The 26,731-nt window shown below is 56.0% G+C and overlaps 3 protein-coding genes across 12 annotated transcripts; 1 reads left to right on the forward strand and 2 right to left on the reverse strand.

The window, feature by feature from the left end:
- The first annotated feature begins 76 nt into the window (after positions 1-76).
- On the forward strand, positions 77-11,492 carry REC8 (REC8 meiotic recombination protein). 3 transcript variants are annotated; one of them, XM_081230232.1, is made up of 20 exons: positions 77-1,510; positions 1,832-5,561; positions 5,662-5,730; positions 5,848-5,990; positions 6,075-6,150; positions 6,243-6,363; positions 7,691-7,766; positions 8,118-8,197; positions 8,437-8,521; positions 8,655-8,727; positions 8,807-8,898; positions 9,038-9,087; positions 9,413-9,559; positions 9,858-9,924; positions 10,028-10,194; positions 10,375-10,420; positions 10,683-10,749; positions 10,842-10,973; positions 11,045-11,151; positions 11,271-11,492. In XM_081230232.1, exons 2-20 carry the CDS (start codon positions 5,506-5,508, stop codon positions 11,360-11,362), a joined length of 1,746 nt encoding a protein of 581 aa, XP_081086358.1. In that variant the 5' UTR covers positions 77-1,510; positions 1,832-5,505; the 3' UTR covers positions 11,363-11,492. The 3 variants fall into 3 exon arrangements, with proteins under 3 accessions (XP_081086358.1, XP_081086357.1, XP_081086359.1); XM_081230231.1 differs by having other exon boundaries at positions 10,842-11,151; XM_081230233.1 differs by lacking the exons at positions 77-1,510; positions 1,832-5,561; positions 5,662-5,730 and having other exon boundaries at positions 5,738-5,986; positions 10,842-11,151.
- A 3-nt stretch (positions 11,493-11,495) lies between these two features.
- Positions 11,496-20,208, reverse strand: IPO4 (importin 4). Of its 3 annotated transcripts, XM_081230220.1 has the most exons (30): positions 19,906-20,208; positions 19,739-19,825; positions 19,532-19,611; positions 19,413-19,454; positions 18,846-18,975; positions 18,578-18,757; positions 18,262-18,327; positions 18,055-18,156; positions 17,885-17,968; positions 17,464-17,628; positions 17,310-17,363; positions 17,042-17,151; positions 16,644-16,752; positions 16,353-16,482; positions 16,050-16,163; positions 15,831-15,944; positions 15,473-15,593; positions 15,231-15,342; positions 15,022-15,122; positions 14,836-14,913; positions 14,702-14,759; positions 14,497-14,602; positions 14,204-14,397; positions 14,014-14,055; positions 13,497-13,622; positions 13,162-13,370; positions 12,923-13,055; positions 12,738-12,842; positions 11,962-12,031; positions 11,496-11,836 (listed from the first exon to the last, which is right to left on the reverse strand). In XM_081230220.1, exons 1-30 carry the CDS (start codon positions 19,972-19,974, stop codon positions 11,706-11,708), a joined length of 3,222 nt encoding a protein of 1,073 aa, XP_081086346.1. In that variant the 5' UTR covers positions 19,975-20,208; the 3' UTR covers positions 11,496-11,705. The 3 variants fall into 3 exon arrangements, 2 of the variants coding, with proteins under 2 accessions (XP_081086346.1, XP_081086347.1); XM_081230221.1 differs by lacking the exon at positions 13,497-13,622; XR_014015484.1 differs by lacking the exons at positions 11,496-11,836; positions 11,962-12,031; positions 12,738-12,842 and having other exon boundaries at positions 12,926-13,055; positions 13,497-13,642.
- A 124-nt stretch (positions 20,209-20,332) lies between these two features.
- TM9SF1 (transmembrane 9 superfamily member 1) lies at positions 20,333-26,651 on the reverse strand. 6 transcript variants are annotated; one of them, XM_081230225.1, is made up of 6 exons: positions 26,563-26,651; positions 25,374-25,738; positions 23,389-24,010; positions 22,903-23,088; positions 21,571-21,844; positions 20,333-20,994 (listed from the first exon to the last, which is right to left on the reverse strand). In XM_081230225.1, exons 2-6 carry the CDS (start codon positions 25,719-25,721, stop codon positions 20,601-20,603), a joined length of 1,824 nt encoding a protein of 607 aa, XP_081086351.1. In that variant the 5' UTR covers positions 25,722-25,738; positions 26,563-26,651; the 3' UTR covers positions 20,333-20,600. The 6 variants fall into 6 exon arrangements, 5 of the variants coding, with proteins under 5 accessions (XP_081086351.1, XP_081086350.1, XP_081086348.1 ...); XM_081230224.1 differs by lacking the exon at positions 26,563-26,651 and adding an exon at positions 26,393-26,458; XM_081230222.1 differs by lacking the exon at positions 26,563-26,651 and adding an exon at positions 26,198-26,386.
- Between the last annotated feature and the right edge of the window lie 80 nt (positions 26,652-26,731).

Raw genomic sequence — 26,731 nt, forward strand, 5'->3', positions numbered from 1 at the left:
AGATGATGGGGATGTAACCTGAGGGCAGGGCACTCGGGTTCTCTTCCTGCTGGCATCTCTGGGTCTCTTCCCTCTCCTCCAACCACAGGTTCGGGCTAGCAAGCTGTCTGGGCTAGGAAGCTTCGGGTTCTGGACCTGGCTCTCTGTACCTTCTAGGCAACCAGGATTAGGGAGAGGGTTGGGGTCAGCCAAAAAGAGGGGCACTGAGCCTATGGCCACTGTAGCCACCTTCATAAGGGAAATCCGGTGTCCACAGTCCTTGGCTAGAGGCCTCCGATTCAGCCTAGGGTTGGACTCTGGCCTGGAGGTCTCAATGAACAGACCTGAAGTGATGAGCTGGAGGCCCTGGGGCCTGGCAGGGGAGGAAATCAGAGGGAAGAGCGGCCGAGCCTCCTGTGCCCTGGGCAGACCATGCCCTGGTGCCTCTTCTCCCAGTACCTGGGGCACTGTCACCCCAACTGAAGGCTGCTCCCGAACAGGTCTCCTCACTCTACCTGAGCGCCATGACAGACAACATGGCCTAGACTGCCACGTCACCAGCACTCTGTTTGCTGGGATCCCAGGGGTCCAAATCCACCAACACCGCTCTCCCTTGCCCCACGTTTATCTTGCTCCCAAACTGGTAGTTCTTCACAAGGCCACCGGTCATCCTACCTCATCCTACACTCATCTCCACCAGACCAGTTCACCGCTTAACCCGATTACCACAGCCTCCAGCTTCCCGCTTCCCGTACGTGACACCAAATTGGTGGAGAGGTAGCCTCCCAGACCAGCTCCTTCCTGTCATGTCACTTTTATAAGCGTTGAGTGGCTCACTGACATGATCAAATCTGGATGTCTAGATTCTGGAGGAACTTCTTGCTGTCTCACCTGACAAACTTCACTGCTTTTGAGCCTTTCTGCCTCCTTGGACCTTCCTTGTCTTCAGTCTCCCTCATCGTCACCCTGAGAAGCCGGGAGCCCCAACAGGCATCTGCATAGGCAGTGAGGAAATTGGGTCCTGAGTGTGCAGGTGCACAGGCCCTGCTGAAATCCCTCCCGGACCTTCACTTCATTTTCCGTTATACCCCACATCCAACCCATCAGCAAATCCTATCATTCCTTCCTTCAGAATCTATCCAGGATCTGACTCTGCTTCCCTCACCAAGACTGGTTCAAACACCATCATCTCTCACACCTCTTCTTTCTGCTTCCTTCCACATCTTTTCTGTTTCCACTCGTGTCCACCTTCAGCCCATTCTCAACACAGAAGAGATCCTCTTAACACATAAATCTTATCACATCATTCTTCTGCTTGAAATCCTCCATTGGCTTTCAATTCACTCAGGGTAAGAGCCCAAATCCTTACAATGGCCTTCAAGGTGATATGGTCCCATTCTCCTTTCTAACCTTACCCCTTGCTGTTCTCCTCCTCAGTTACTTTGCTCCGGGCCCCCTGAACCCACCAGACATTTCTGCCTCAGGACCTTTGCACTTGCTGCTGCTTTTGTCTAAAACACTCTTCCTTCAGGTAAGCACATGACTTGCCCCATCTCTTCAGAGAGGGCTTCCCTGAGCACCCAATCCAAATAGCAGCCCTCACTCTTCTCTATTCTCTTATGCTGCCTCATTTTTCTTCATAGCACTGATTACCACTTCACACATTTCTGTCTGTCTACTTGTTTATCATCACTCCTTCCCTATTCCATGAGAACAAGGACTTGTTTTGTTCATTGCTCTATCCCCAGTGTCTAGAGTAGTGCTTGGCACATGGTAGGCATGTAGTAAATACTTGTTGAATGAATGGACAGATGAATGAGCAAATTACTGTGTCCCTTATCTCTTAAACTAGGTCCTAAGCACCTTAAGGGCAGGTGCCCCCACTTTATCATATTTGTGCCCCAGCATGAACACTTATGAACGCGGACAATATATGTACAGTGATCGAAACAATTTGTAAGTATCATGTAGAAACCAATTTAGCCAAGCACCATGGAATAGGGATTGGGAACACTGGAATTCAAAAGAGCAGAGTTCCCAACCAGGCTGCCACTAAGGAGCTGTGTGGTCTGGAACAAACAGTCCATATGGGCCTCTGTTTTCTCATCTGTAAAGGCAAGTCTTGGACTAGATTTTGAAATCCCCTTCAGCCGTGATACTCTGTGGTTGTAAATTTAGGGCAATTGCACATTCCTCTGACAAACATTTGCTAAGCTAAGTTTCAGGCACTAATGGAAAAAACAAGAACCTCTCAAGAGTTCCCGGATTGAAGGAACAAGATAAGATGGGGTCAGCTTGGCTGCAATAAGAGCTGAGTCTTTTTTTTTTTTTTATTAAACTATAGCTGACTTACAATATTGTGTTACTTTCAAATGTATAGCAAAGTGGTTCAGTTATATATATTTCCAGATTCTTTCCATCATAGGTTATTACAAGATAGTGAATATAGTTCCTTGTGCTATACCATAGGTCCTTGTTATCTATTTTATGTATAGTGCTGTGTATCTGTTAATCCCATACTCCTAATTTATCCCTCCCTCCCCTTTCCCCTTTGGTAACCGTTAAGTTTTTTTCCTATGTTTGTGAGTCTGTTCCTCTTTTGTAAATAAGTTCATTTGTGTTCTTTTTTAGGTTCTACATATAAGTGATATCATATATTTGTCTTTCTCGGGCTGACCTCACTTAGTATGATAATCTCTAGGTCCATCCATGTTGCTGCAAAAGGATTATTTTGTTCTTTTTTATGGCTGAGTGGTATTCTATTGTATATATGTACCACATCTTCTTTATCCATTCATCTGTTGATGGACACCTAGGTTGCTTCCACATCTTGCCTGTTGCAAATAATGCTGCTATGAACATTGGGGTGCACATGTCTTTTCAAATTAGAGTTTTCATCTTTTCCGGATATATGCCCAGGATCAGGATTGCTGGATCATAGGTAGCTCTATTTTTAGTTGTTTTTTTTTAATTTATTTATTTTTGGCTGCATTGGGTCTTCCTTGCTACGCACGGGCTTTCTCTAGTTGTGGTGAGTGGGGGCTACTCTTCATTGCGGTGTGCGGGCTTCTCATTGCGGTGGCTTCTCTTGTTGCAGAGCACGGGCTCTAGGCGCACGGGCTTCAGTAGTTCTGGCTCACGGGCCTATCTAGAGTGCAAGCTCAGTAGTTGTGGTGCACAACTTAGTTGTTCTGTGGCATGTGGCGTCTTCCCGGACCAGGGATCAAACCTGTGCCCCCGCATTGGCAGGCGGATTCTTAACCACTGAGCCAGCAGGGAAGTCCCTATTTTTAGTTTTTTAAGGAACCTCCATACTTTTTTCCAGTATGGCTATGCCAATTTACATTCCCACCAACAGTGTAGGAGGGTTCCCTTTTCTCTACACCCTCTCCAGCATTTATTGTTTGTAGACTTTTTAATTATGGCCATTTTAATCGAAGTGAGGTGATACCTTATTGTATTAATAGTTTGGGGAGACTTCCGTGGTGATCCAGTGGGTAGGACTCGGTGCTCCCAATGCAGGGAGCCCGGGTTTGATCCCTGGTCAGGGAACTAGATCCCACATGCATGCCCCAACTAAGAGTCCGCGTGCCACAACTAAGAAGTCTGCATGCCTCAACTAAGAAGTCTGCGTGCTGCAACTAAGAGATTCTGCATGCAGCCAAAGTAAATAAATATTTTTAAATAAAGTAAAATAAATAGTTTGGACTTGCATTTCTCTAATAATTAGCTATGTTGAGCATCTTTTCATGTGCCTGTGAGCCATCAGTATGTCTTCTTTGGAGAAATGACTATTTAGGTCTTCTGCCCATTTTTTGATTGGGTTTTTTGTGGGTTTTTTTGATATTGCGTTGTATGTGCCGTTTGTATATTTTGGAAATTAAGCCTGTGTCGGTCGCATCGTTTGCAAATATTTTCTCCCATTCGGTAGGTTTTTTCCTTTTGTTTATGGTTTCCTTTGCTGTGCAAAAGCTTCTAAGTTTGATTAGGTCCCATTTGTTAATTTTTGGCTTTATTCCTTTTGCCTTGGGAGACTGATCTAAGAAAATATCGCTACAGTCTATGTCTGAGAATGTTTTGCCTACGTTCTCTTCCAGGAGTTTTATGGTGTCATGTCTTATTTAAGTCTCTAAGCCATTTTGAATTTATTTTTGTGTATGGTGTGAAGAGCTGAGTCTTAATAAAGCGGCAGGAGCATGCCCTGGAGTCAAGACCGGGAAGGATATTCTAGGCCAAAGAAATGGCTGTGCGAAGGCAGGAGGCATGGGGAATGGGATATTTGTAAGTACAACCATACAACTTACATTACACAAAGAATTTCTGAGACAAAACAGCTTTTGTACGCTGAGAAGTATGCCCTGCATCCAGCAAAACTGAAGTCTCAGCCAGGAAAACATTCACACCTGGAAAACAGCCAGGTGAGGAATGCCACCACCTAAACTGTTCAAATTTAGGAAATGACCCGACCCTCGCTGCTTCCTGTGAGGTCTTTCTTCCCCAACGACCTGGGGCGGCTCCAAGGCCACCTTCATACCCGTTTCTACCTCCCTAGCTCACCATAGGCCCTAGGCTGGGAACAAAGGTGGACCAACCAATTGCTACTCGGTGGGATCTGGGGAAAAGGGCAAAGGTCTAACCGCAGGTCAGGCGCCCCAAACAGGGCGTGGCGGTTGCCCTTGGCATCACGCAACCTCCCCGGTAGTTGAAGCACCCTTGTTACCAGGCTCGCTGCAGGTGAGGCTGGGGTCTTGCTCCCCGCTCATTGGTCCGCAGAGAAGCACCTCTGAGGAACCCCTGTTGCCCAGGCGAGGACGAGAGCCCATTGGTCGGGACACCTCACAATGCCCCCCCCGCACCCCCCACCCCACCCCCGCGCGTGCAGGGTTCTTCCCATTGGTTCGCTGCCTGCCTCGGGAGCCCCCTGTGGCCTCCAACCAAGCAGCCTACTTGGCGCACTGCTGGCGAGTGTCCCCAAGCTGACCCTGTTCCCCATTGGCTGCTGTGGGGGCCGCCGCCATCTAATGAGGAGGGAGGCGCCGAGCACCCGAGCACGCGTTCCCTGCGGCGGGATCTAGCTCTGCAGCCGCGGGGCCGGGCAAGGGCCGAAGCTGTGCAAAGGACGAGAGACCGGCTTCTCTGCGGAGGACACCTGTTCTCCCTCCGGACCTGGTCTGGGTCGCAGCTCGGGCTTCCCGTCGCGGAGCTGTGCGTCTCCAATCTGGAACCCAACCCGCGAGGCTCCAGTAAGTACGAAGCACCCACGCAGCGCGCGAACCGGCTCAGGGCGGACGGAGAGAGTGTCCCTGCTCCTGTGTATCCAGTGTGCGTCTCCATTTACTTATCCCCTTAGTCGTTTATCCACCCAACGTTTATCGGTTCGTTTATTTGGCATTCTGGGTGCACTCTCTGCGCCGCTTGTCCACATCCTTCTCTCCGACGGTGTTGGGAAACCCTGTGCCCTGAAGAATTCGGACTGAGATCCGAAAGGAAGAGTGGTGTAGACGAGGGTGCAACCCCGGAGGGACCATGTTCTACTATCCCAGCGTGCTTCAGCGCCACACGGGCTGCTTCGCCACCATCTGGTAAGGGAGGGCTGAGCCAGGGTGGGCGCACCGGGAGGGGAGCCCAGGGATCCCAGCCTGAGGGCTTCTCCTCCATCTTCACTCCTCGTCCTTCTTCCAGGCTGGCAGCAACGCGCGGCACCCGGTTGGTGAAGCGCGAATACCTGAAGGTGAACGTGGTGAAGACCTGGTAAGGCCCAGAAAAGGCAAGAGGGGCCTGGGGCCATTGTGGGTTAGGAGATGGATTACTCTGGGCTGTGGGGCTGGTCTTTGGCACAACGGTGATCAGGGTGCCTCGTTCCCCCAGCGAGGAAATCCTCAATTACGTGCTGGTACGAGTGCAGCCCCCGCTGCCAGGTCTGCCGCGGCCCCGCTTCTCCCTTTATCTCTCAGCGCAGCTCCAGATTGGCGTCATTCGGGTCTACTCGCAGCAATGCCAGTACCTTGTAGGTAAGGCTAGAAGGCTCTGAGGTGGGGCAGAGCTGAGTGGTCCTCCCACGGGCTGGCACCCTATCTTGTCCTACCTGCCCGCAGAGGACATCCAGCACATCCTGGAGCGCCTGCACCGGGCCCAGCTGCAGATCCGCATTGATATGGTGGAGACGGAGCTGTGAGTGTGTCCCTGGGACTGGGACCACCCAGTCTTTGGAAGGGGACCTCCCTGCTTGGCCTCAGTCCTTGACAGCCCCCCTTCTCCCTCAGACCCAGCCTGCTGCTCCCTAATCACCTGGCCAGGATGGAGACTCTGGAAGATGCTCCAGACCCCTTTTTTGGGATGATGTCTGTGGAACCCAGACTGCCCAGTCCCTTCAATATCCCTCAGGTAGGTCTCATTCCCCCTGGACACCTCAGACTGATGAATTGCCAGTCCGACACTGGGGTGGGGGTGGGTTGGGAGCCTGCTACAGCTCTGCCCCACAGAAGGCATTGCAGCGCAGTTGCCATGGTGGACCCATCCAGACAAGCCTGCTGCACTTACCTATTCAGGACCAACCTAGAGGCAGCTCTTGTCTCCACACCATTCTAAGAGCCAAGCCCCCAATCCATGCCCTCAGTGTCCCTCAGCACTGGGTTTCCCATGTCCTTGTCCATCCATTCCTAACACTCCTACAGCTTAGACAGTGTTACTTCCTTCCTTCAAAGACACCTCCAGGGCTTCCCTGGTGGCGCAGTGGTTGAGAGTCCGCCTGCCGATGCAGGGGACACGGGTTCGTGCCCCAGTGCGGGAGGATCCCACATGCCGCGGAGCGGCTGGGCCCGTGAGCCATGGCCGCTGAGCCTGCGCGTCCGGAGCCTGTGCTCCGCAACGGGAGAGGCCACAACAGTGAGGGGCCCGCGTACCGCAAAAAAAAAAAGAAAAAAAGACACCTCCAGTGGCTCCCCACTGCCAACAGAATACTAGCATTTAAGGCTCTCCATACCTTGGTCCAGAGGTAGCCATCCCTACATCCCTAGACATCTCTCAGCACATCCCCTGGGCATCTTTGGCTCCCAGACACCAGCCTGGCCCCTATGCCCCAAAGATGCCACATTTACTTCTTTGCTTCTGCTGTTTCCCTAGGCCATAATGGTCATCACCCCTTGTTCTCTTACAGACCTCGCTCAATTTCTACACTTTTCCATCAAGTCTTTATACCACTCCCGGCCAGAACCAAATGTTGTTCTAGAACTCAGCCCATCACTAGGGCCTTGTTTACCCTTTGTGTTGACTCTTTTTTTTTAAATTAATTGATTTTGTTTGTCAAAACAAACAACTTTTATTGAAGTGTAGCTGATTTACAGTGTTGTGCTAGTTTCAGGTGTACAGCATCCGTTGGCTCTTGCGGGGGTCGTACACAAACTTGTCTCCCCACTAGACCATATAGTCCTTAAGATCAAGAATCTTTTCTGTTCCCTCTGTCCCCAACACTTGACGTAAGGATGCAGTCCTTCTTTCACAGACAAATTAACACAGTCTAGATGATTGGGTGGGGGCAGGAACGGGAGGAAAGGAAACCGGATGGTGAGTGGGTTCACTGCACGCTGCCGGCAGTGCCACAGAATTAGGCGTAAAGGGCTGTCACTGTCCATTGTCTGAATAAGGTTGTGAAAGTGGGGAAGCAGGGCGCTGAAGCTGAACCCTATCTTTTGTCCCCAATCCCTCCCCAAAGATTCAACACCTCCTAGAGGCTGTGACCCCAGAGAGAGTTCTTGAAGAGATCCCTCCTGAAGTTCCTATAGAGCCAGGTGAGCAGAGAGAGCCTTCTTTATGGTGAGAGGCAGAGGAACGTCCAAGAGCTGAAGAAATCACTGTCTCTGAGCTTCTTTCAGGAGCGAGGCCCTGTGAGGGGCACCGTGTGTAATGTCGTCACTACTCACAAGAGTCCTATGAGATCAGAATTATTATCCCCGGTTTACAGATGAGGAAAGTGAAGCCCATAGCGGTTAAGCGATGTGTCCTGCGTCAGCTTGCCAGTGACTAGCCGGGGTCTGACTAGAACCCAGGTGGACTTGACTCCAGAGTCCATGCTTTTGCCTTACCACATGGGTGGGGGGACTTGGAAAGAAACGGGCTGGTGTGACTTCCCTCCCCTCCAGAAAGGATTCCGGTCACTGCACCGTCTCCCGAGGTCATCACGCTCCCGGAGGCGGAGCCCATACGTATGCTTAAGATTGAGGTGAGCTGACCCCCTGCACACGGAGCCTGAGGCCCGGAGTCCTGCTTCTGCTGGCCCAGCCCCCCTGCATCTGCTTCCTTCTGCCCCCCGAGTCCTGCCTTCTCCACCTCCATTTCCCCACCACTGCCCCCAGCGCCGGAGCACCCACGGGCTTCCTCGGTCTGGCCCAGCCCCGTGGCATGTCTCTCAGACAGAGATGGAATTGAGTCCCCTCGCCTTGGTTCTCCCTTTCCCGACAGGGTGAACGGGACCTCGCAGAGATCAGCCGCCGAGAGTTGGACCTGCTGATCGCAGAGGAGGAGGAAGCCATCTTGTTAGAGGAAGGTCGGCTAGGCAGGACCATCTGGCCACGTAGGGCCCGCCCGGTGCTGGATGGTCAGGCCCCCGGCACGGGCAGTCTGGGCTGGGCAGTGTTCCCATCTCTTCTGTGTTCTGAGCCCTGACCTTCTCTTCTCAGAGTACAAAGAGGAGCTCCGGGTCCCAGAGAGGGAGATCACAGTCCCCCCGCCCTCACCTCTAGCTCTTCCAGAGTAAGGGCAGGAACCCCTGGGCCAGGTAGGGGGTCATTGCTGGGAGGGTATCTTCATTCTGTTGCCCATTTCCCCTCAGGGTGGAGGAGGCTGCAGAGCTACCTCCAGTTCGGGTCCGGCCCCCCGAGGAGCTGAAGCCACCAGGCTGGGAGCCCGAGGCCCTACTTCCTGGTGAGTACCTGCCATGCCGGGGTCCTTCCGGCCCCGTACGTGGCCCCGTATTCTAACTTGCTGAAGGGAGGACTCTAGCATCTCGCCTGGGTGGCTTTGAAGGCAAAGGGTGTGGGGCAGAGCTCGAGTGTTTTTGCAGAGGTTACACCCCCGCTGGAGCTGCGTCTGCCACCCCCAGTCAGCCCAGAGGTGAGTAATGCTCCTCCAAGCCACCTCCTTTTCGCCCTCCTCTGCCAGAACTGCTCACCCATTTTCAGTTTCCCCAAGCCGAAGGCCACTGCTAGCTTCCACAGGCCTTTGAGCAAATTAGTAAAAGGTGCCCCTGTCCACACCCCATCTTATCGGGATGGGCACCATATACAGGGTGGGAGCTGCACCCGCTTCCAGAGGCCCCACCCGAGCCCTCTCCCAGGGCACCGCTAGGGACGGCAGGTTGGGGCATGTCTGCAGTCCACGAGGACCACAGGGAAAGGAGTAATGGGCAGCCTTGCTCCCACCTCCCCTCCCCCCTCAGCGGAGGAGGCCCCCAGTCCCCCCACCTCCCAGGAGCCCACCTGCTCGTCGCCGCCGCCGCCAGTTATTATTCTGGGACCGGGAGACCCAGATCCCCCGGGAGGAATTCCAGAAACAAATGCAGACCAGAGCCCACTGCTGGGAGTGTGTGAGTACAGCCCAGGCTCTGGAGGGATGGGGGGAGGCAGGTGCACGTTGGGCCTCCTAAACTCCCGGGGGGGCCATGAGAACAGCCCCCAAAGTGCACATGTTGGGGGTTTGCCCACATATCACTTCATTACCCCGCCTAGCACATCCAAGGGCATCAGTTGAAAGTCCTTTTAGCCATGAGCAGAGAATGAGCCTGAAAGAGCTAGAAGGCCAGAGACCCTGGAACAAGGCACTGCAGGTGGATAAGGGGCAGCGGCTCCTTCCTAACCGGGCTTCCGGCCTTTCCCACCACACAGCCAATGGTGCAGCCTCCTGAGAGGATGATCACGAGCCCCGCAGAGCTGTTCCGAACCCCGACTCACTGTGAGGAATGGTGGGAGCTGGTGTGTGGGATCCTCGGAACCCCCATCCCTCACTCCTGGTGTTCCTCACGCCTCAAACCCTCTCCCTGCTGCCCCGTCCTCAGCTGGCCGGCTACCCCAAGAACTGCTGGCTTTCTGGACCCACTGTGCCCAGCCACTCCCGCTAGCACTCAGGAGAAGGCCACCCCTGGAGCCCGAGGAAGAGGAAGCTGAGAGGGAGGCGGCAGCTGAGGAGGAAAGGAGAAAGGCCGAAACTCCGAGCGACATCGAGGTAACGGCACCGTCACTCCTTCCTGCTTTGCCTGAGCTCCAGCAGCCTGCTTTTTTCTGCCCACGTGAGCCATGGGCACCAGGTCCCAGCCAGGCTGGTTCAGGGCTAGGCCTGCTGCACCCCTGCCCCCACTGCTTCTGTGATGGCTTGGGGTCTTAGTTCTCCTTCTCTCATCTCTAGGTCCTGAGGGAGGCCCTGGAGCCCAGTGTGCCTCTCATGCCTTCAGGTAAAGTACCTGGAGAAGGGACGGTGGAGACCACCACCCTGACCACTGTCCCAGGAAACTGGTGCCCCAACCACTGACAGTTCTCGTCAGCACACTTAACATAAGGAAGCACAGGCCGAGTCTCTTAAGTCCCCTCCCCCCACCCCCCGGGTGCTTTTAACAAGTCACTGCCAGCTCTGGCACCCAGGTGGACCAGGTGGCCCCCAAATCCCAAATGTTCAGATGCAAACCAACCCACTCAGGACCTTCCTCTCCCTGACAGAGATCTCCCTAGAAGCGGCTGAGGAGGAGAAGACCCGCATCAGCCTCGTCCCCCTGGAAGAACGGTGGTAAGCAGCAGCCCCAGCTAGGATGTGTGTGCCCCTCGTCACTGTCACAGCTGCCACCTTCCCTGCTCCACCCAACTCCCGTGTTCTCCTAGGGCCTGGGCTGAGGTGGAGCGGCCAGAGGCCCCTGCATTGCCCGTGGTGCCTGAGCTCCCTGAGGTGCCTGTGGAGATGCCTGTGGAGCTGCCCCCGGAGCCCGAGCCGCTGTCGCTGGAGGCTGTGCACAGGTACCAGGAAGGGCGTGCCTCCGCGGGTGGCCCGGGCTGCAGCCTCAGCTCACGGTTCTGGACCCCCACAGGGCAGTGGCACGGGAGCTGCAGGCCAACAGGGAGCCTGACTTCAGCAGCCTGGTGCCACCTCTCAGTCCCCGCAGGGTGGCCGCCCGGGTCTTCTACCTGCTCCTGGGTGAGCGAGGAACGTGTGTGCCTGTGGGGCGGGCGGGCGGGCGGGGAGTGGACACACAGGCCAGAGGCTGCTGTAGGGACCCTCTCCTCTGACCAGCCCTCTCCTCCCCTCTTGACCAGTGCTTGCTGCACAGGAGATCCTTTGTGTGAAACAAGAGGAGCCATATGGGCGCCTCCTGATCCAGCCAGGGCCCCGATTCCACTGCGGTTAGAGCCAGTTTACAAAGCTGCCAGGGAACCGGCCACGGTACACAACGTCCTGCCTCACTTCTGAACACGTATCTCTATCCTTCCTGCTCCCAGAGCTACTGTTGAAGCAGAAAATAAACTGCCTTCATTACAGGATGGTGTCATGACTCCGTTTGTATTGTCCCACAGCATGACAGACCCAGCCCTAGGGGACACCCCCGTAAGGCAGCAAGTAGGGCTGAGACTCCAAGTGGGTATGAGGCCCAGGCCCAGAATCTTTGGTAAGGTGTGAGCTGGAACTGGGCTGAGAGCTGGTCTTGGGTGTGGGCAGGCTCTGTTCTCTCTGGCCCAGCTGCAGCCCGCAGTCTAGGTGAGGCCCAGGATGGCCTGGAGCTCCTGGGCCTTGTTGCCAGGCAGGGAGCCCAGTGCTGAATGGAAGCTGTCAGCGTGCTGTTTGGCCAAGAACGTCAGCAGCAGCAGCAGCGACGCCTTGGTGTCTGGGTGGAGAGTGAAGGGGGAGGAGTCTGGGGAGGGCTGGCCTCCCATCCCGAGCTGCCCCAGGCCCCCTGAGCCCTGCTGCTCCCTGCCTCCCCCCAGCCCTGCCCACAACTGCCACCATCACCTGGTGGGACCTTGTTCTCGGCCAGGATGAGGCTGCAAATGCGCAGGAGCTCTGGAGCCACATCTACAACCTGGGGGGAAAGAAGGGCTGACTCGGGCAGAAGCACCCCCGGGCCCTAGCACTGGGGTGGGTGGTAGGAGCCCCGGAGAGGCAGTCTGCCACCTGGGGTGTTTGAGCAATGCTGACTAACACACATGCCAAACTGTGCACCATGGGAAGAACCCTGAAACAGGGTGGTGGTAATGTTTTTGGTTTTTTTGTTTTCGGAGAGCATGAGACTGTGACCAAAGGTATTTGAAATCACGGCCTTAAGACCAAAAGCAGCCCAGACACTCAGGAGCTCCACCCACACAGTAGTCTGCGAAGATGCAAGACAAAGGTGATGGACACGAGCACTGGGACATGCATCCCAAAGCTAGCCGCTTGATGCAGACAAATCTCATTCAGAAAGCAGAGCTGCTCTGACTGGAAAGGATGGTGGGGTGGCCCAAAGGGCCCAGGCTCCATGGAGCACAGTCTGAAAGAGCCTGGTCTAGGAAATCAGCCTAGGAAAGCTGTGACTTCTGGCTCAGACCGGAGGGTGGAAATGAAACCTCCCCTGAGGAAAAATGCTACGCGGTGAGAGGAAGCCCCTCCTCCCCCCTTAAAGGCCTTGGCTGCCAGTCCTTGCACACCAACAAGAAAGCCGAGAAGAGCAGCTTACACTGATGCCAACCCTGCCTGTCAATGAGACTGAAGCATCAAGCCCCCTCTAAGGGCCCCAGCATCGGGGTTACCTGGTCAGGGCTGCTCTGGTACAGGAAGCTGAAGAGGTGCCCTAACGTGACCCACTCCTCCAAATCCTCCTTCAGTGGCAGGGCGTGCAGCAGGGCGGCCAGCACCTGGACACACAGAAGACTCTGGCCTCCAGCCCTGCACCCTCCTCAGCTCCCTAGCCCTGCCTGACGCCCCCACCCCTCACCTGGGGCTCTGGTTTCCTCGTGGGACTGGCCATCAGCAGGCGGGCAAGTGCCCCACAGATGTTGTCACGGACACGATCGTGGCGCTCCCTTGCCAGGAGGGGCAGCAGGAGCCCCAGCAGCTTGGGGAAGTGTCTGGTCCACAGTCAAGGAACAGGCACACGGGGAGACTGCTCCCATCTCGAACCCCAGGGACACCCTCCCAACCCCGTCTGGGCCCCCTCCTGCAAGCCGAGGATACTCCTGGGCAGGGCGACCCCCGTGCTCTGCGAGCACGCCCAGCCCGAAGATGGCATTGCTCCGCACCTCGGGGTCCGCCTCCCGGGCGGTGCTCAACAGCACGGGGAGCAGCCGGGACACAAACCGGGCCGAGGCGGCACCCAGGCCCGGAATGGACTCCGCCAGTGTCCCCACCACAAAGGACTTCTCTGCCACTGTGCAGCCCTGTTTCTGGTGGGGGGAGGAGTGCGAGTCAGCCTGGGACTGGGACCAGGTGGGGAACGGAGCACAGGGGGCACGGGGGGCACAAGGGGCACAGGCGGAACGGGGCTCGAAGCCAGAGGACAGAGCGCTCACCGTCTTGCAGAGCAATAGTGGCAGGAAGCCGGCAAAGAAGGGGGCAAAGGCATCTCCCCCGGCCGCAGCGGCCAGGGCAGGGATGGCCTCACCAGCATGCTCCAGCAACATGGCGTCGTATTCAGCCTGCAGGGCCAGGTCAGAGGCTGGACACCAGGGCCAGCTCTGAGACTGGGGGCACCTCCCACCATACTCCTCCATGGCTGCAGGTGGTCTCCCTGAGGGCTGCCCTTGGTTGACAGGACTGGCCCCTTCCAGGCTGGGTTTGTTTGCAGCCCAGCTTTCCCTCCTGGTCCTCCTACTCCCACTATCAATCCAAGCCTGCCCCGAATCCCCACCCCCAAAAAGCCTTCCTTGAACACCCCACTGCCTTAGTGGGAGTGGGGTTGGTTGTTCCTAGCCACTACCAATCTTTTAGCAAACCCTGTACCCCCAGGTCGAGACAAGCACACTGTCCGCCCCGTCCCGTGGAGACCAACTGGGCTGCCTGGTCCCAGTTTGCACCCGTAGCTCTTACCTGGTCCTCATCCTCCTCCTGGTCGGCGTCCTGACAAGCTGTCTGCAGGAAGAGGGCGCTCGGCTCAGTCTGGGCTCTCCTGCCCCTTCTCCTTTCCATGGGTGGAAGGAGGGGGCAGCTGGACTGGTAGCCTCTGGCTAGCCCCACCCAAGGCTGGGCCACCTCACCCTGCAGCCCGCCGGCCCCTCACCTTTCTCTGCAGCACAGCCTTGAGTACGTGGCAGAGCTCAGCAAGCCGCCCGGGGGGCTGTAACGCCAAGCTCCCAGAGCCACGCAACACCGCCGTCAGGGCCGCCAGCACGGCCATCACCACCTGGCGCTCCCGCTCCCCGTTCACTGCCCGCACGTAGGATGGCACCACCCGGGCCAGGGCGGCCTGCAGAGCTGGGGATACGATTGGCTGAAGCCTTGGTCAGCCCCTGCCCCCTCCCCACCCACCCCGTTTCCAGAGACCCCAGGTGGGCCCCGGCCTCGCCTTCTCACCAGCAGTGTTGGGTTCCGAGGGGCAGCTTTGACAGGCTTTGTGCAGCGCACAGCAAAACTGACCCAGGGCCTCGTGGGCTGCCTTCCGCACGCTCAGGTGAGGGCACTGCGGCACGAGGAGGGGCAGGACGTGTGTGCTGCATGCAGGGCCGGCACAGCTCCTAGCCCCCAGACCCCCCCCCGCCCCGCCCCCCACCCCACTCACCTCCAGCAGTGTGAACACTTCTTCAAAGACAGTCTCCATGTAGGGAAGGAAGGCCACACTGTGGACAGACACACCGCCATGGGGAAGGGGCTCCCAGGAGAGGTTCCCAGTGCCGAGGAGAGGCTGATGCTCACCTGGCATTCACAGAGATCTCCCCCAGCGCAGCACAGGCGTCTTCCTTCTCATCGAAGAAGGCGTTTTCCACGCTGTACCTAGAGTAATGTGGGGAGGCGGCAGCAATCAGGCACCAGTAGAAGCAGAGCTGGCCCTGGGCCCTTGTCCAAGCCAGGATCCCCGGACCAGAACGGCACCCTCCGCACCCTGAGACTTCTGAGTCCTCCTCCTCTTCCTCATCCTCCTCTTCCTCCCCACCGCGATCGTCGTCAAACAGAAGGAAGGTGCTGCTTCCATCGTACTGAGGCTGGAATGGGGAGGCACAGCAGGGACTTTGGTTCAGCTGGGCCCAGGAGAGAGATCCCATCCCAGGCCTGGCCGTCCCCAACTGGCCCGGCCCACCGTGTCTGCTCACCACAATGCCCTCGGTGGAACGCAGTGACAACAGCAGGAGTGTGGTGACTCGTGGCAGGTGGGGAGCGAAGCTCTCACCCATCAGCCCCGATAAGGCTGCAAAGAGGCTGTACCTGGTGGAGACAGGCAGAAGCTGTATAGTCCTACCTGCTGTAGCCAGACAGAATGGGGGAGCCCGGGGAACCCATGGTCCAGAACTGGAGGACTGGGGTCTGGGTGGGGGCGGGGTGAGGGCTCACTCACGTGCAGCGCCGCAAGTCAGGGTCGTCTACCTGGTCACACAGGCCCAGCCCCAGCTGGCAGCATTCCTCAGCCAGGGGCCTCATGGGCTCCCCTACTGCTCGCACCAGCACCCCAAGTGTCTCTGCAGAGGCAAGGGCTCGGTTAGCACCAGGATGAGGCACTAGGCCAGAGGTGTGCAGGGCCAAGGCCTGAGAGACCAGAGATAGCTGGGCGGGGTACTTCAGAAATCCCTTCTACTCCTGGGTATGGTGAGAGCGCAGGAAGACACCTGTGCTGCCCCAGGGCGATCTCGTGAATGACAGGTGAGCATCGGCCCTTCCCCAGCACTGGGAAGCCCGCCTAGGAGTGCCTCGCTCACCCAGGCTCTGGATCCGCACAGGCTGAAGGTCCTCATGGCCTGTCAACAGGAATTCCCGCAGGTGCTCCACGATGGTGGGGAAGTAGGGCAGCACGGAGGCCTGGGCAGCCGTGGCTGCGGCACGGAAGGGCAGAATCAGAGCTGGAGAGTGAGCAGGGACCACTGCCGCAGGCACCCGGAGTGAACCCATGATGCTCCCACCTCCTGCCTCCGACTCACCAATGGCCCCCAGGGCGCTCACAGCCAGCTCCTTGGCCCTGGAGCTGCTGGGATTCCTCAGAGGCTGCAACATACACTCCATGAGCTCCGTAAGGTGGTGCTGCACTTCAGGCCCTGTGGGAGAGGGCACCCCTCTACCAACCAACCCAGATCTCCTACCTGCCTCCAGGCCGACCCTCCCTGTGGCCCTGCCACATCCCTCTCCCCACCACGGGCAGTGGTTCGGGGAGCTGCACCCCCTGCCCCCTTCGGCCAAAGCGACAGCCCCATCCCCTCCCTCACACCCCCAAAGGGCATCGCCACCTAGGTTCTCCACGAAGTTCTCCAGGGCATAGCAGGCCTTGGCTAGGTGACGTGTGCACCCAGGAGGCACGGACTTTAGGTAGGCGAGGAGCAGTGGCATCACTTCCCCGGAATAGCGGCGAATGTGGGGCTGGAGGAAGGAGAAAGGCGGCCTGAGTCAGCTCAACTGCAAGGCACGCACCTAAGTACTGATGGCAGCAGGGGTGCCTGAGGGATGGGGCCGAGGGGAAGCTGGTCTCTGGGACAGGTGGGGACTCTGAAACAGTGGCTGCCCACATCGGCCTTGCTGACCTGTAGGTTCTCTGAGAACTGGCCCAGGGCAAAGAGCGCAGCATTGCGCACAACCTGTGACGGATCCTCCAGGCTCCTGCACACGATCTGTAGCAGTGGGGACAGCAGTCTAGATGGGGCGGAACAAGAGGATGGAGTCTGAGGGGCAGCACCTGAGATCCCTGGGCTGAGCCATTCTGCTGTTTCCCCTGGGAAAACTAAGGCTTTTTGTCACCAGATGGTGAGCACCACCCGCTGACCCTGGCAGCTGAGGTATCTTCCAAATCAGGACACTTGAGTGTGGGAGCAGACACTATTGATGACTAGGCTCAAAGGACAAGCGGAGACCAGGGCTGCCGTGGGCAGTGTGGTCCTCCTCCCCATGGCCCACCCTGACTCCGAGACAGGGGAACAAATACCTCTGCCTGATGTGGTCCCCGGCTCCATCAGAGAGCACGGCCAGCACGAGGAGCCCAGCCTTGCGCTGGTATGGGCTGTGGCTCCGCAAAGCCTCTTCCAGCATGGGCATCTAGGGGAGCAGATGGCACTCTCCTGAAACCCCAGCACGAGCCTGCCCGTTCCTGCGGCAACAGGCCTTCCACACCTACCAGGGCCCAAACATCCTCAGGCTCGGGAGACTAGGCGAACCCGGGGGTAGGAGCACTGGAAGGACAAAGCCACACTTACCAGCAGGGGACAGAGCTTCTCAGGGGGCAAATGGAGTGCCAGCATGTCCACAACCTGGAAAAGGACAGGGAGAATTTGCTGGACTCCATCTCTGCCCCCCAACCTCCCCCAACGACCTAACACCCCTGCCTCCGGCCCCTGTCCCACATCCCACCTGAACGGCAAAGTGCTTGGGCGTCTCTCCCACCAGTCCAACATCCAGCTCTTCCTCCTCTGAATCCTGGTCCTCAGGATCCAGCTGACCCAGGGGGGGCTCGGCAGCCATGATGGGGAAAAGGGTGTGCAGCAAGGGTGGTAGGAGGCGATTCTTCAGTAAGGCCTTAAAAGGGAGAAAGGAACGGTGTCCCTGAGAATCTGTTCCCAAGAGGGACTCACATTAGAAATTCCAGCCTGCCACGCCACAGGGGGTCCAGGAGGAGCTTCCCAATCTCCTAGCCAAGAGCTGGGCTGAGTCCAGACCCAGCCTGGAACATCTTAGCTATGGTACTTTACATATCCCCAGATGGACAGAAAGCTCCAAGAGTGAGATGAAGAAGAGGATCGAGATGGGGCGATGGGTGTCAGAAGGCACTCACCTTGCTCTTGACTTTGACCAAGAAAGTGAGACAGCAGAGACTACGCACACGTATCGCATCACCCAGGGCCACATTTCCAGCCACCTGCCCAGAGACCAGCTCGAATCAGAAACCGGCAAGGAAACTCCCAGCAAAACAAGCAGCAGGGACAGTGCCGACCCCGGGCTCACCTCCAGGCAGAAGGTGAGGACCTCTGAGAGGTGGGAGGTGATGATGGGCAACTCTGACTCCAGCAACTCATCCAGGGCCTCCAAGGCCTCACAGGCCTTTGCCTGCCAGACAGAGAAGTCACGGGGTTACTATGCTCTTCTTCAGTGGACCAGGATGAATGCTCCTGCACCCTCCTTCCAACAGAGCTCCTACCCGAATGTCCTCACCTCGTCTACAGGGATCAGAGTCTGCACAGCCACGATGAGCTTGGGCACCAACATTCGCACGAGAGGCTGGAGGACACAAGATGAGCTAAATCACAGAAAGCACGAGGCAGCCTAATCTCCAGCCCCAGAAGCTAGCAGCTTCCTCGAAGCCTGCACATAGGAGGAGCCTAGGCACAGCCACCCACAGGATCCCCTCTCAACTGTTAGGCAGGACAAAAAGCAGAGAAAGAATCTTAAGTAGCTCTGCATCCCGCAAGGGTGAGGACACGAAAGCCCAAGGGTAGGGAGCCAGGGAAGGTGAAGGCCCACATCTCACCACATCATCAGTGCCAAGGTAAGGGGCCATGATGGTCAGAGTGCGCAGGGAATAGAAGAGGAGCCCAGGAGAGCCCACATCACCAAGGGTCTCATTCAGAAGCCGAAGCAGCTCCCGGTGGTGGGGTCGGAAGGCCTCAGGCCGGGAGGTCACCACCACACTTAGCAGCAAAAGCCCCATCTGCCCAGGAAGAGGGGTTGAGAGGGAAAAGCTGACATGGTCTATCCAGCCTCTGGGTCCCTTCCTCCCACCAACTGTGTGATAGTACCTCTCTCTCAGGGACGTGGAGGCTGTGGATACTGTGCTGAAGAAGCTGCATGAGCTGAGGCCAGGCCTCCAGGCCTTCTTTTCGAAAAACGGTAGCTGAGAGCTGGGCCAGGCTAAGACTCACAGAATGCCTGCAAACAGGAGAGATTCCCCACCCCCAATCGCCCTCCAGTACCATTCCCTGTACGCGATGGCTCTGCCTCCACGGGGTGGCCAGGAGAGAAACCTCCAGGTGTGCGCACAGGGCCTCTGCCAAGTTGGGATACAGAAGACAACGTCTCAGAGGGACACTAGCAGCACAGTAGGTGTGCAGTCTGGTGAGGGTAACCTCACTCATGCTGAATTTCAGTTCTGTTTTTCCGACTCGGCTTTGGCAGACCATCACAGCCCACGCTCAAGAACCTTCGTCTTTAATACAGCTTGAGAGTCGTTCCTCCACCCTTGGGTCTAGAACCTAAGTCCCTGCCCCCCAAGAGCCAGCCTGGAGCTGAAAAAGAAGGCAGAAACCCTGAGAAGCTCTCAGCCTAGAGTCAGTTAGGGCCCCGAGAGGAGGCAGGTAGGCACTTACTCTGTCTCTCTCTGGAGAACCGTCAGGATCAGAGACTTGATGCTAGAACACAGGTGGCAAGTATTTGGTACCCAAGAACCGCCTCAGCCCGGCCCCGCCCCACCCCTGGCCCAGCCCACCTCTCCCGTTGCTCGGCCGCCAGCCGTCGCCAGCTGGTGCTCAGTCGTCTGCGGGTCAGTACGGCCGCGAACTGGCGGATCTGGGACGAGGAATCAGGCACGTGAGGGTCCGGGCAGGAAGGTGCTGACCGGGTCGCCGAGGGCAGGAGCTGGGGCTTGACATGTGCTTACTATAGGAAACTCAGCAGGAAGCGGCAGGAACCTTACCTGAGGGTCGCCCGCCGAGGCCAGCAGTTCGCAGAGCGCGGGCAGGGAGGCGGGGTCCCTAAGAGCGGTCTGGAGCTGCTCGGTGGCCTGGGGAGAGCCTGGGGTCAGAGTTGGGCCGTTCCCGCAACGCCCCCGCTGGCCCTGGCCCGGTCCCACCGGCCCCATACCCGGCGGATGCGCTCGGTGTCCGGCAGCAGCAGCTCCCGGAGGATCTCTTCCAGGCCGGCGGGCTCCATGGCAGCAGGGGAGCCGCCGCTGCTGGGCCGGAGGTGGGGGAGGGACAGCACGTGGAGGTTCCGAAGCCCGCTTCCGGCGGAAAGGGCGTTGCTCCGCGCCCCTCCCGTCACCAGGGTGATTCAACTCGCTTCGCGCAGAGCTCGGGCTCCGCCACTTCCGTTGGGCGGAGCGCCGGCTGAGCCGCGGAAACAGGGCCCTGGAAACGAAGGTTCCGCTAGCCGACAGTTCCTCAGCTCCGTGAAGAATTCGAGTTCCGAGTTCCGTGCATTTCGCGGCCGACCCGCCTTCCTAGGGGACAGTGCCCTTAACAGCAGGGCACGAGTTCCTATATCCAGACCAAACCCTCCAACTACAGGATCCTTTTTCTTAATAAATTTTATTTTGGTATTGTAAAAAGAAAAATCAGGACCAAAAAAAGGCAACTTAAAAAGCTCAAATATATACTTCTTATATAATAGAGGTTTATAATTTCCTGGCCCTCTCTGGGGAAGGGAGGCCCAAAGGGCAAAGGGGAAGGCAACAAAACCATCACACAACTCAGTCACTCAATCAGAAGAGATGTTGGTAAGAGATCAGTAGGGCATCAAGAAAGGGAAAGAAGAGTGATAGTTTTGCCACCCAAAACTCAGTCCATCTTGAGGTTAACATAGATATAACGGATGAACTTTAGGGAAGAAAAAAAGGAGATGGTGCCCAGCATGAGGAAGAAGACATATCCAGTGAGTAAGGAGTAGCCAAAGAACTCTACTGTCTGTACCACCCCTGACATGTTGGAGCGCCGGGCATAGTAGAAAACTGAGTAGAAGAAGATGAAGAGCCCAGTGGAGCCAACACTCAGCACAGATCGCCACCACCAGCGGTAATCCTCCCCAGACAACTGGAAGTAGGTGAGTGCGATGGAGATGCAAGCCCCCACGCTCAGCAGGATGGCGAAGACGAAGAAGAGGATGCCGTACAAAGTGTACTGCTCCCGACCCCAGACTGTGGCAAAGATGTAGTACAGCTCCACAGAGATGGCACTGTGAAGAGAAGAGACGATACACAGCATTAAAGGGCTGTGCACTGCCAGCACAGTGGCCAGGCCAAAATCCAGCCACCACCCCTCTGTGTTACTGGGTCACTGTGGAAAGTGGGCCCTCTCTACTCCCTGCCCTGGAGTTCCTGGCTTGATGGGGATTCTTTTACCTATGATTAGCTGCTCTCATTTCAAGAACATCTTCTTTGGTAGGTTGAGAGCAGGGATCTTGTCTGTTCTATTTTCCACTGTATTTGTCTGGCACTAAAAGGTACTCGACAAATTGGATGAGTAATCAAATGGGTTTTAAGCCCCACGTGGTGTCGCCAAAGTCAGAAACTAGGAAGACAATGAAAGGAGCAATGTCTCTGGAGAGCTTCACAAGTGAGACACCCTCATATTTGAACTGACTCAAGCTCAGTCCTGGTTGGAGAAAGGAGGAACCATTTAGTGATCTCTTAATGGTACAGCTGAACGAGGGATTATCACTGACAATGGGTTACGGTACAGGGTGAGTACGGAAGGGGAAAGTTAAGGTCAGGATCCTGAGAGTGATGGCCATGGAATAAAGGGAGGATACCTGAAAGGCAGGAAGCCTCCAACAGTCATGTGGACGAGAGGAGACTTGTACCAGGGCTGGGGCGGGATTTCCCGAGCTATGTTCTTGGTGCGACAAGGTGCATCAAAGAGGCTAGCGTTGTTCTTCCCGAAGATACCTCCAATGACAGTGAGGGGAAAGCCCACCAGCAGCCAAACGGTCAGAAGCAGCAGGATGGTGGTGGCTGGCAGAGCCTGTGTTGAACCATTGGCCCAGTGCACAGAGTTCACCACACTCCACGTCAGGAAGAAAGGCACTGCAGGGATGGGCCCCAGAGGGAGAGTTAGCACTAGGAGCTCATCCCTGGGAGCACCCAATCAGACTGGACCTAAAGGGGTGAGCAGTGAAACATCCCGCTCCCAGGCTGACTCCACCCTCTCGTGTCTTGTTGTTCTTTGTTCCTTAGCTTACCAACACTCCCTCCCCTACCCATTATCATTAAGGATCTAGGCAAGCCGTTACATAATGATCTAAGAGTGACACAAATCCACCTGCCTCCAAGGGCCTGTCCTGCCGTGGCACTGGTGATTCCTAGTATGAGACATTCCTTTGAATTAAGGCTCTGTTTTCAGAAAGCCCTGGTTCAAATGTAAATGTGGTAGAACAGAAATCAAGACACTTAACAGTTGGAAACACAAGAGGTTCAGAATGCAAACTACTTCTGCCTTTGAAAGGACAAGCTGGCTTGGAAGGCTAGAGTAGGGAGGCCCACTTTCAAAGTTAAAAAAGCTTGGGGATGGACTTCCCTGGTGGTCCAGTGGTTAAGACTCCACGCCTCCAATGCAGGGGGCGCAGGTTCTATCCCTGATCAGGGAAGTGGGATCCCACATGCCATGCAGCATGGCCAAAAAAAAACTTGGGGGGAAAAAAAGGGAGTCTCAAAAGATAAATTCAAGAGTGTTATTTCAGTGTAATGGTTGAGAATACAGGCTCTAGAGTTTGACTGCCTAGGTCTGAAACCTGATTCTCTGCTTTTTAGGAGTATAATCTCAGGCAAGTTACCTAACCAGCCTGAAGTTCAATTTCCTCATCTGTAAAATGGGGATAATATTACCTACTTCGTAAAGTCAGTGTGAGAATTAAATGAGATGAAGGCATGTCAAGTGCTTATCACGTTGCCTAAAACATGTCAAGGGCTTAATATTTAACTATGCAAAAAAAAAAAGAAATGCATTTTTTGTCTTTTGAATGGTTTCCTTGGTGTTTCTTTTACCTATTTTCATTCCCTTGAAAGCCCTACTCTGACTCTATCTCAGGTTCCATGATGTGTTCTAAGTTCCTAAATTGGCCCACCACGGAAAGGGCAATCCTCACCAGAGAAGAGACTGGTGGTGAGAATGATGTTCCACACCCAATGCTCGCCTCCAATCTGCCGGTAGAAGTGGCTGGACACGTAGCCAGAGATGCAGCAAGTCAGGGCATACAACAAGATGGCTGCTGAGTTAATAGCCCCGTGACGGTGCACATTGAACATCCCCAGCAGCGCCATGACAATAATGCCTGCAGCGTGGTAGTGGAAAGCCTGTGTTAGGTCTCACCTATCCCTCTTCCGGCAATTTCATAGAAATCAGCCAGCCCCCTTTCTCCCAGACCCAGGGCTTCCATCAAAACAATATCCCCCAGTTCTGTTGTCCAGAAAACCCACAACAGAATATACACATCCTTGCTAGAACCATTCCACCCCTTAGCTCTGCCCCTCACCTTGGACAGAAGAGAAGATCCGTAGATCTTTTTCTGAACAAACTACCTACTTAGTTCTACCCCTTGAGAGAAATCCCTAATTAATTTTTATCACCTTACCAGTGCCAAGGGCCAGGAACTGGGCACCCACACCAAGCACAGCACAGAGCAGACCACGGTATGGAGGGAAGCGGAAGACATCTGTATGGATAATTTTCCAGCCATTGTCACCTTGGTCAAAGTCATCACCAGAACCTCCAGAGGTTGTCTCTTCATCCAAGTTGTACCGAGCCAGGTCATTTCGAAGCACACGCATGAGAATGACAGCCACAAAACCCACCAGTAAAAACACAAGCACCATGGAATTAATGATGGACAACCAATGGATTTCCAGTGTTCGGGGAAAGAAACCACCATCGTCACCACGGCGCCTGTCACTCCGACGCTCGACTGAAGTCTCAGACCAGCGCACACTGTAGGTGTGGGTGAGGCCTAGGAACTCATCAGGTCGTAACCCATCTAAACTGTGGGGCTTGACGTCCCGCACTGAGACGTTGGCAAATATAATTCGATCTCCGTGGAATTCTAGGTGGAAGTCCAAATGGGTCCAGAGTCCTATCTTGTGGCTGTGAGGCAGGAAGCCACTCTCCTCCATGTAGCCCACAAAGCCACGGATTGGCAAGTCGTCCACCACAAATTCAAAGTAGTATAGTTCCTCAATGGCCTGGCGCAGCTGTTCCACCTAAAAAGAGCAAGTTAGGAGTCAGACAAGGCCTCCCCAGGCATTGTATTAGAGCAGGATTTCAACTTCAGCACGAATGACATGTTTTTTTTTAATTAATTAATTTATTTATTTATTTATTTTTGGCTGCACTGGGTCTTCGTTGCTATGCGCAGGCTTTCTCTAGTTGCAGAGCAGGGGCTACTCTTCGTTGTGGTGCGTGGGCTTCTCACTGCGGTGGCTTCTCTTGTGGAGCACGGGCTCTAGGCGCACGGGCTTCAGTAGTTGTGGCCTGTGGGCTCAGTAGTTGTGGCACACGGGCTTAGTTGCTCTGTGGCTTGTGGGATCTTTCTGGACCAGGGCTTGAACCCGTGTCCCCTGCATTGGCAGGCGGATTCTCAACCACTGCGCCACCAGGGCAGCCCCACTAATGACATTTTGAGCTGGAAAATGCTTTGTTGTGGGGGGCTGCCCTATGAATTGTAAGATGCTCCGTCCCTGGCTTCTTCTCACTAGATGTCAGTAGCGTCCCCAGCAGTGACAATCAAAAATATCTTCAGAGGACATCCCTGGTGGCACACTGGTTAAGAATCCGCCTGCCAATGCAGGGGACACGGGTTCGAGCCCTGGTCCGGGAAGATCCCACATGCCACGGAGCACCTAAGCCCGTGCACCACAACTACTGAAGCCCGCGCGCCTAGAGCCCGTGCTCCGCAACAAGACAAGCCACCGCAACGAGAGGCCCGTGCTCCGCAACAAAGACCCAACGCAGCCAAACATAAATAAATTAATTAAAAAAAAATTCTCCAGACATTGCCAGATGTCTCTTGAGAGACAAAAGCCCCCTGTTGAGAACCACTGGGTAGACCCTAGTATGTTGGGATTCTCTTAAATGAGCAAGTATGACTCGACAGGATGAAGGCCTAGGAGGAGAGGGAGGTGTAGAAAGGTCTGCAGTAGGCTAAGGAAAAGTGCTCTAAGATAGGAATTGCTGAAGAAAAAAGCATGATAGGGAAAATTAGGTAGTGTGTAAAGGAGCCAGTTAAAAAAGCCGAGGTAGAGATGACAAAAAATGACTACGTAGGTGTGACAGTTGGGACCTTATTACCAACAGAGAGGCTTCGAGTCAGGAACCCTGGGCTCTAATGTCAACTCTGCAATCCACTATCCATGTAGTCTTGAAGAAGTTACTTCTGCGCAAGTATGTTTCTTCATCAACCAAATGCAAATCATAAATACTACCTTCCCTGCCTGTCACATGAGGTTGTAGTTAGAATCAAATCAGATCATTTCCATAAAGGTGTTTTGAAAACCATAAACCTAAGGCACTGTTATTAGGTCCTGGGAGGGAGGGCTAAGTTCTAGTCAGTGTGGAGAGGCTGACCTGTGCGGAAGTGAGCTGCATGTGGCACAGAATTCTCTTCTCCACATTCTCCCGAAAGCGGATCTCGTACAAAGACTCAGCCATCCGGTCCCCATCCAGCACTTCACCCAGGCTAAGGCTTTTGTGGCGTATCTTCTCCGGACAGCAGACTGGAAGCTGATAGTAGTGGTAAGTCTCCTGAGGGTTATGGTAAGGTCCCACTTTGTTGACATACAGAATGACGGGGTCGCCGGCCTTGTAGTGTGTCACACCTTCCACCCCTGGATCTCGACCTGTGCCCAGCAACAGCAGCAGCAGGAGTGGCAACCACCGGCAGCTCCAACTTCCAGGGTGGCCTAGGACTGTCATCCTGAAGGCAGCGGAACCTGTTTGGGGGAGTCCTGCAGTTATGGGAACCAGGGATCGAATGACTCCCCAGGTCAGGTTCTTTGAACTGAAGCCAATGGCTCCAATTCCTCCCCTTGGCCTTTCCGACCCTCCCTCAGGAGGCCACCTCCCCACCGCCACACCACACCATGTTCCTCTAGCTCGAACACTGGCCTCCTCCTCTGCTATGTAGCCCTCCCAACCGGGGGTCCCCCTCTCTGGCAGCCCGCCTGCCCGGGACCTCCCCGCGCGCCCCAGCCCGTTTCCATGGCAACGACACGCGGCCCCGCACGTCCGGCACCTTCCCGCCGCAGCCCCGGGGTGCTCTCCGCGCGGGAAGGGCTGGCCGAGGCGGCGCCAGCGGCCTCTGCTGCCCTGCAGCCGCCCTCGCGCTCCTGCCGGGGTCTCCCCCAGAGCGGCGCGCTAGCGGGGGGCCTGGAGAGGACTTGACAACCGACCTCTACGGGGCTGGCCGCCGCGGTGCCTGATCGCAGCGGCTGCGGCCGCACCGCAAAACATCGCGCCCGGCTCACTTCAGTGCTCCCTGGGGAACCTTTCTACGGCTGGAGGCCCGGCCCAGCTCTGGAGACCCCGCGAGTCTCGGGCTAGCCCGTCGCCCGGCAAGGAGCGGGGTGGGGGGCCCTCCCGGCGACCTGAGGGCAGCTCAGGACACGTCAGTCTTCCCTCTTCCGCCTTCACCCCAGGGGACCTCAGCCCGGCGGAAAGCTCCTTTCCTGGAGCCTGGAGGGGGCCACTCCCCCCAGGCCGAGGCCGCTCCGAAGCTCCCAGGTTTCTCCGGGGCGGGGGGGGTTGCGGTTGAGACCTGGCTACGAGGACACAAACGCCCTTTTTGGATAAGGGTTGCCGCGGGTCCGGCCGCCTATCCCCGGGAAGGTTTGGGTTGGGCGTCCAAGAGCAGTGCCCGCTGCTCGCGTCCAGTGACTGCCCGGGACCCGGAGCCCGGGCGGCGGCTGCGCCCACGCTTAGGGGAC

This window comes from Mesoplodon bidens, assembly GCF_964165515.1.
Source record: "Mesoplodon bidens genome assembly, chromosome: 3".
In the NCBI taxonomy this organism is placed as follows: Eukaryota; Metazoa; Chordata; class Mammalia; order Artiodactyla; family Ziphiidae; genus Mesoplodon; species Mesoplodon bidens.

Bases quoted from the DNA above. Each gene is read 5' to 3' on its own strand.
- REC8 (XM_081230231.1), top strand. From the start codon at position 5,506: ATGTTCTACTATCCCAGCGTGCTTCAGCGCCACACGGGCTGCTTCGCC. The intron at 5,991-6,074 runs GTAAGGCTAGAA...ACCTGCCCGCAG, and splicing joins GCAATGCCAGTACCTTGTAG to AGGACATCCAGCACATCCTG. The intron at 9,925-10,027 runs GTGAGGAATGGT...CCCCGTCCTCAG, and splicing joins GTTCCGAACCCCGACTCACT to CTGGCCGGCTACCCCAAGAA.
- IPO4 (XM_081230220.1), bottom strand. From the start codon at position 19,974: ATGGAGCCCGCCGGCCTGGAAGAGATCCTCCGGGAGCTGCTGCTGCCG. The intron at 18,976-19,412 runs GTAAGTGCCTAC...TCCTGTTTGCAG, and splicing joins GTTCTCCAGAGAGAGACAGA to GCATTCTGTGAGTCTTAGCC. The intron at 17,364-17,463 runs GTGGGATGTGGG...GTCCTTTTCCAG, and splicing joins CCAAGCACTTTGCCGTTCAG to GTTGTGGACATGCTGGCACT.
- TM9SF1 (XM_081230222.1), bottom strand. From the start codon at position 26,258: ATGTTTTGCGGTGCGGCCGCAGCCGCTGCGATCAGGCACCGCGGCGGC. The intron at 25,739-26,197 runs GTCGGTTGTCAA...TCCCCCAAACAG, and splicing joins CGGCGGCCAGCCCCGTAGAG to GTTCCGCTGCCTTCAGGATG. The intron at 21,845-22,902 runs GTGAGGATTGCC...CCATCCCTGCAG, and splicing joins CACCACCAGTCTCTTCTCTG to TGCCTTTCTTCCTGACGTGG.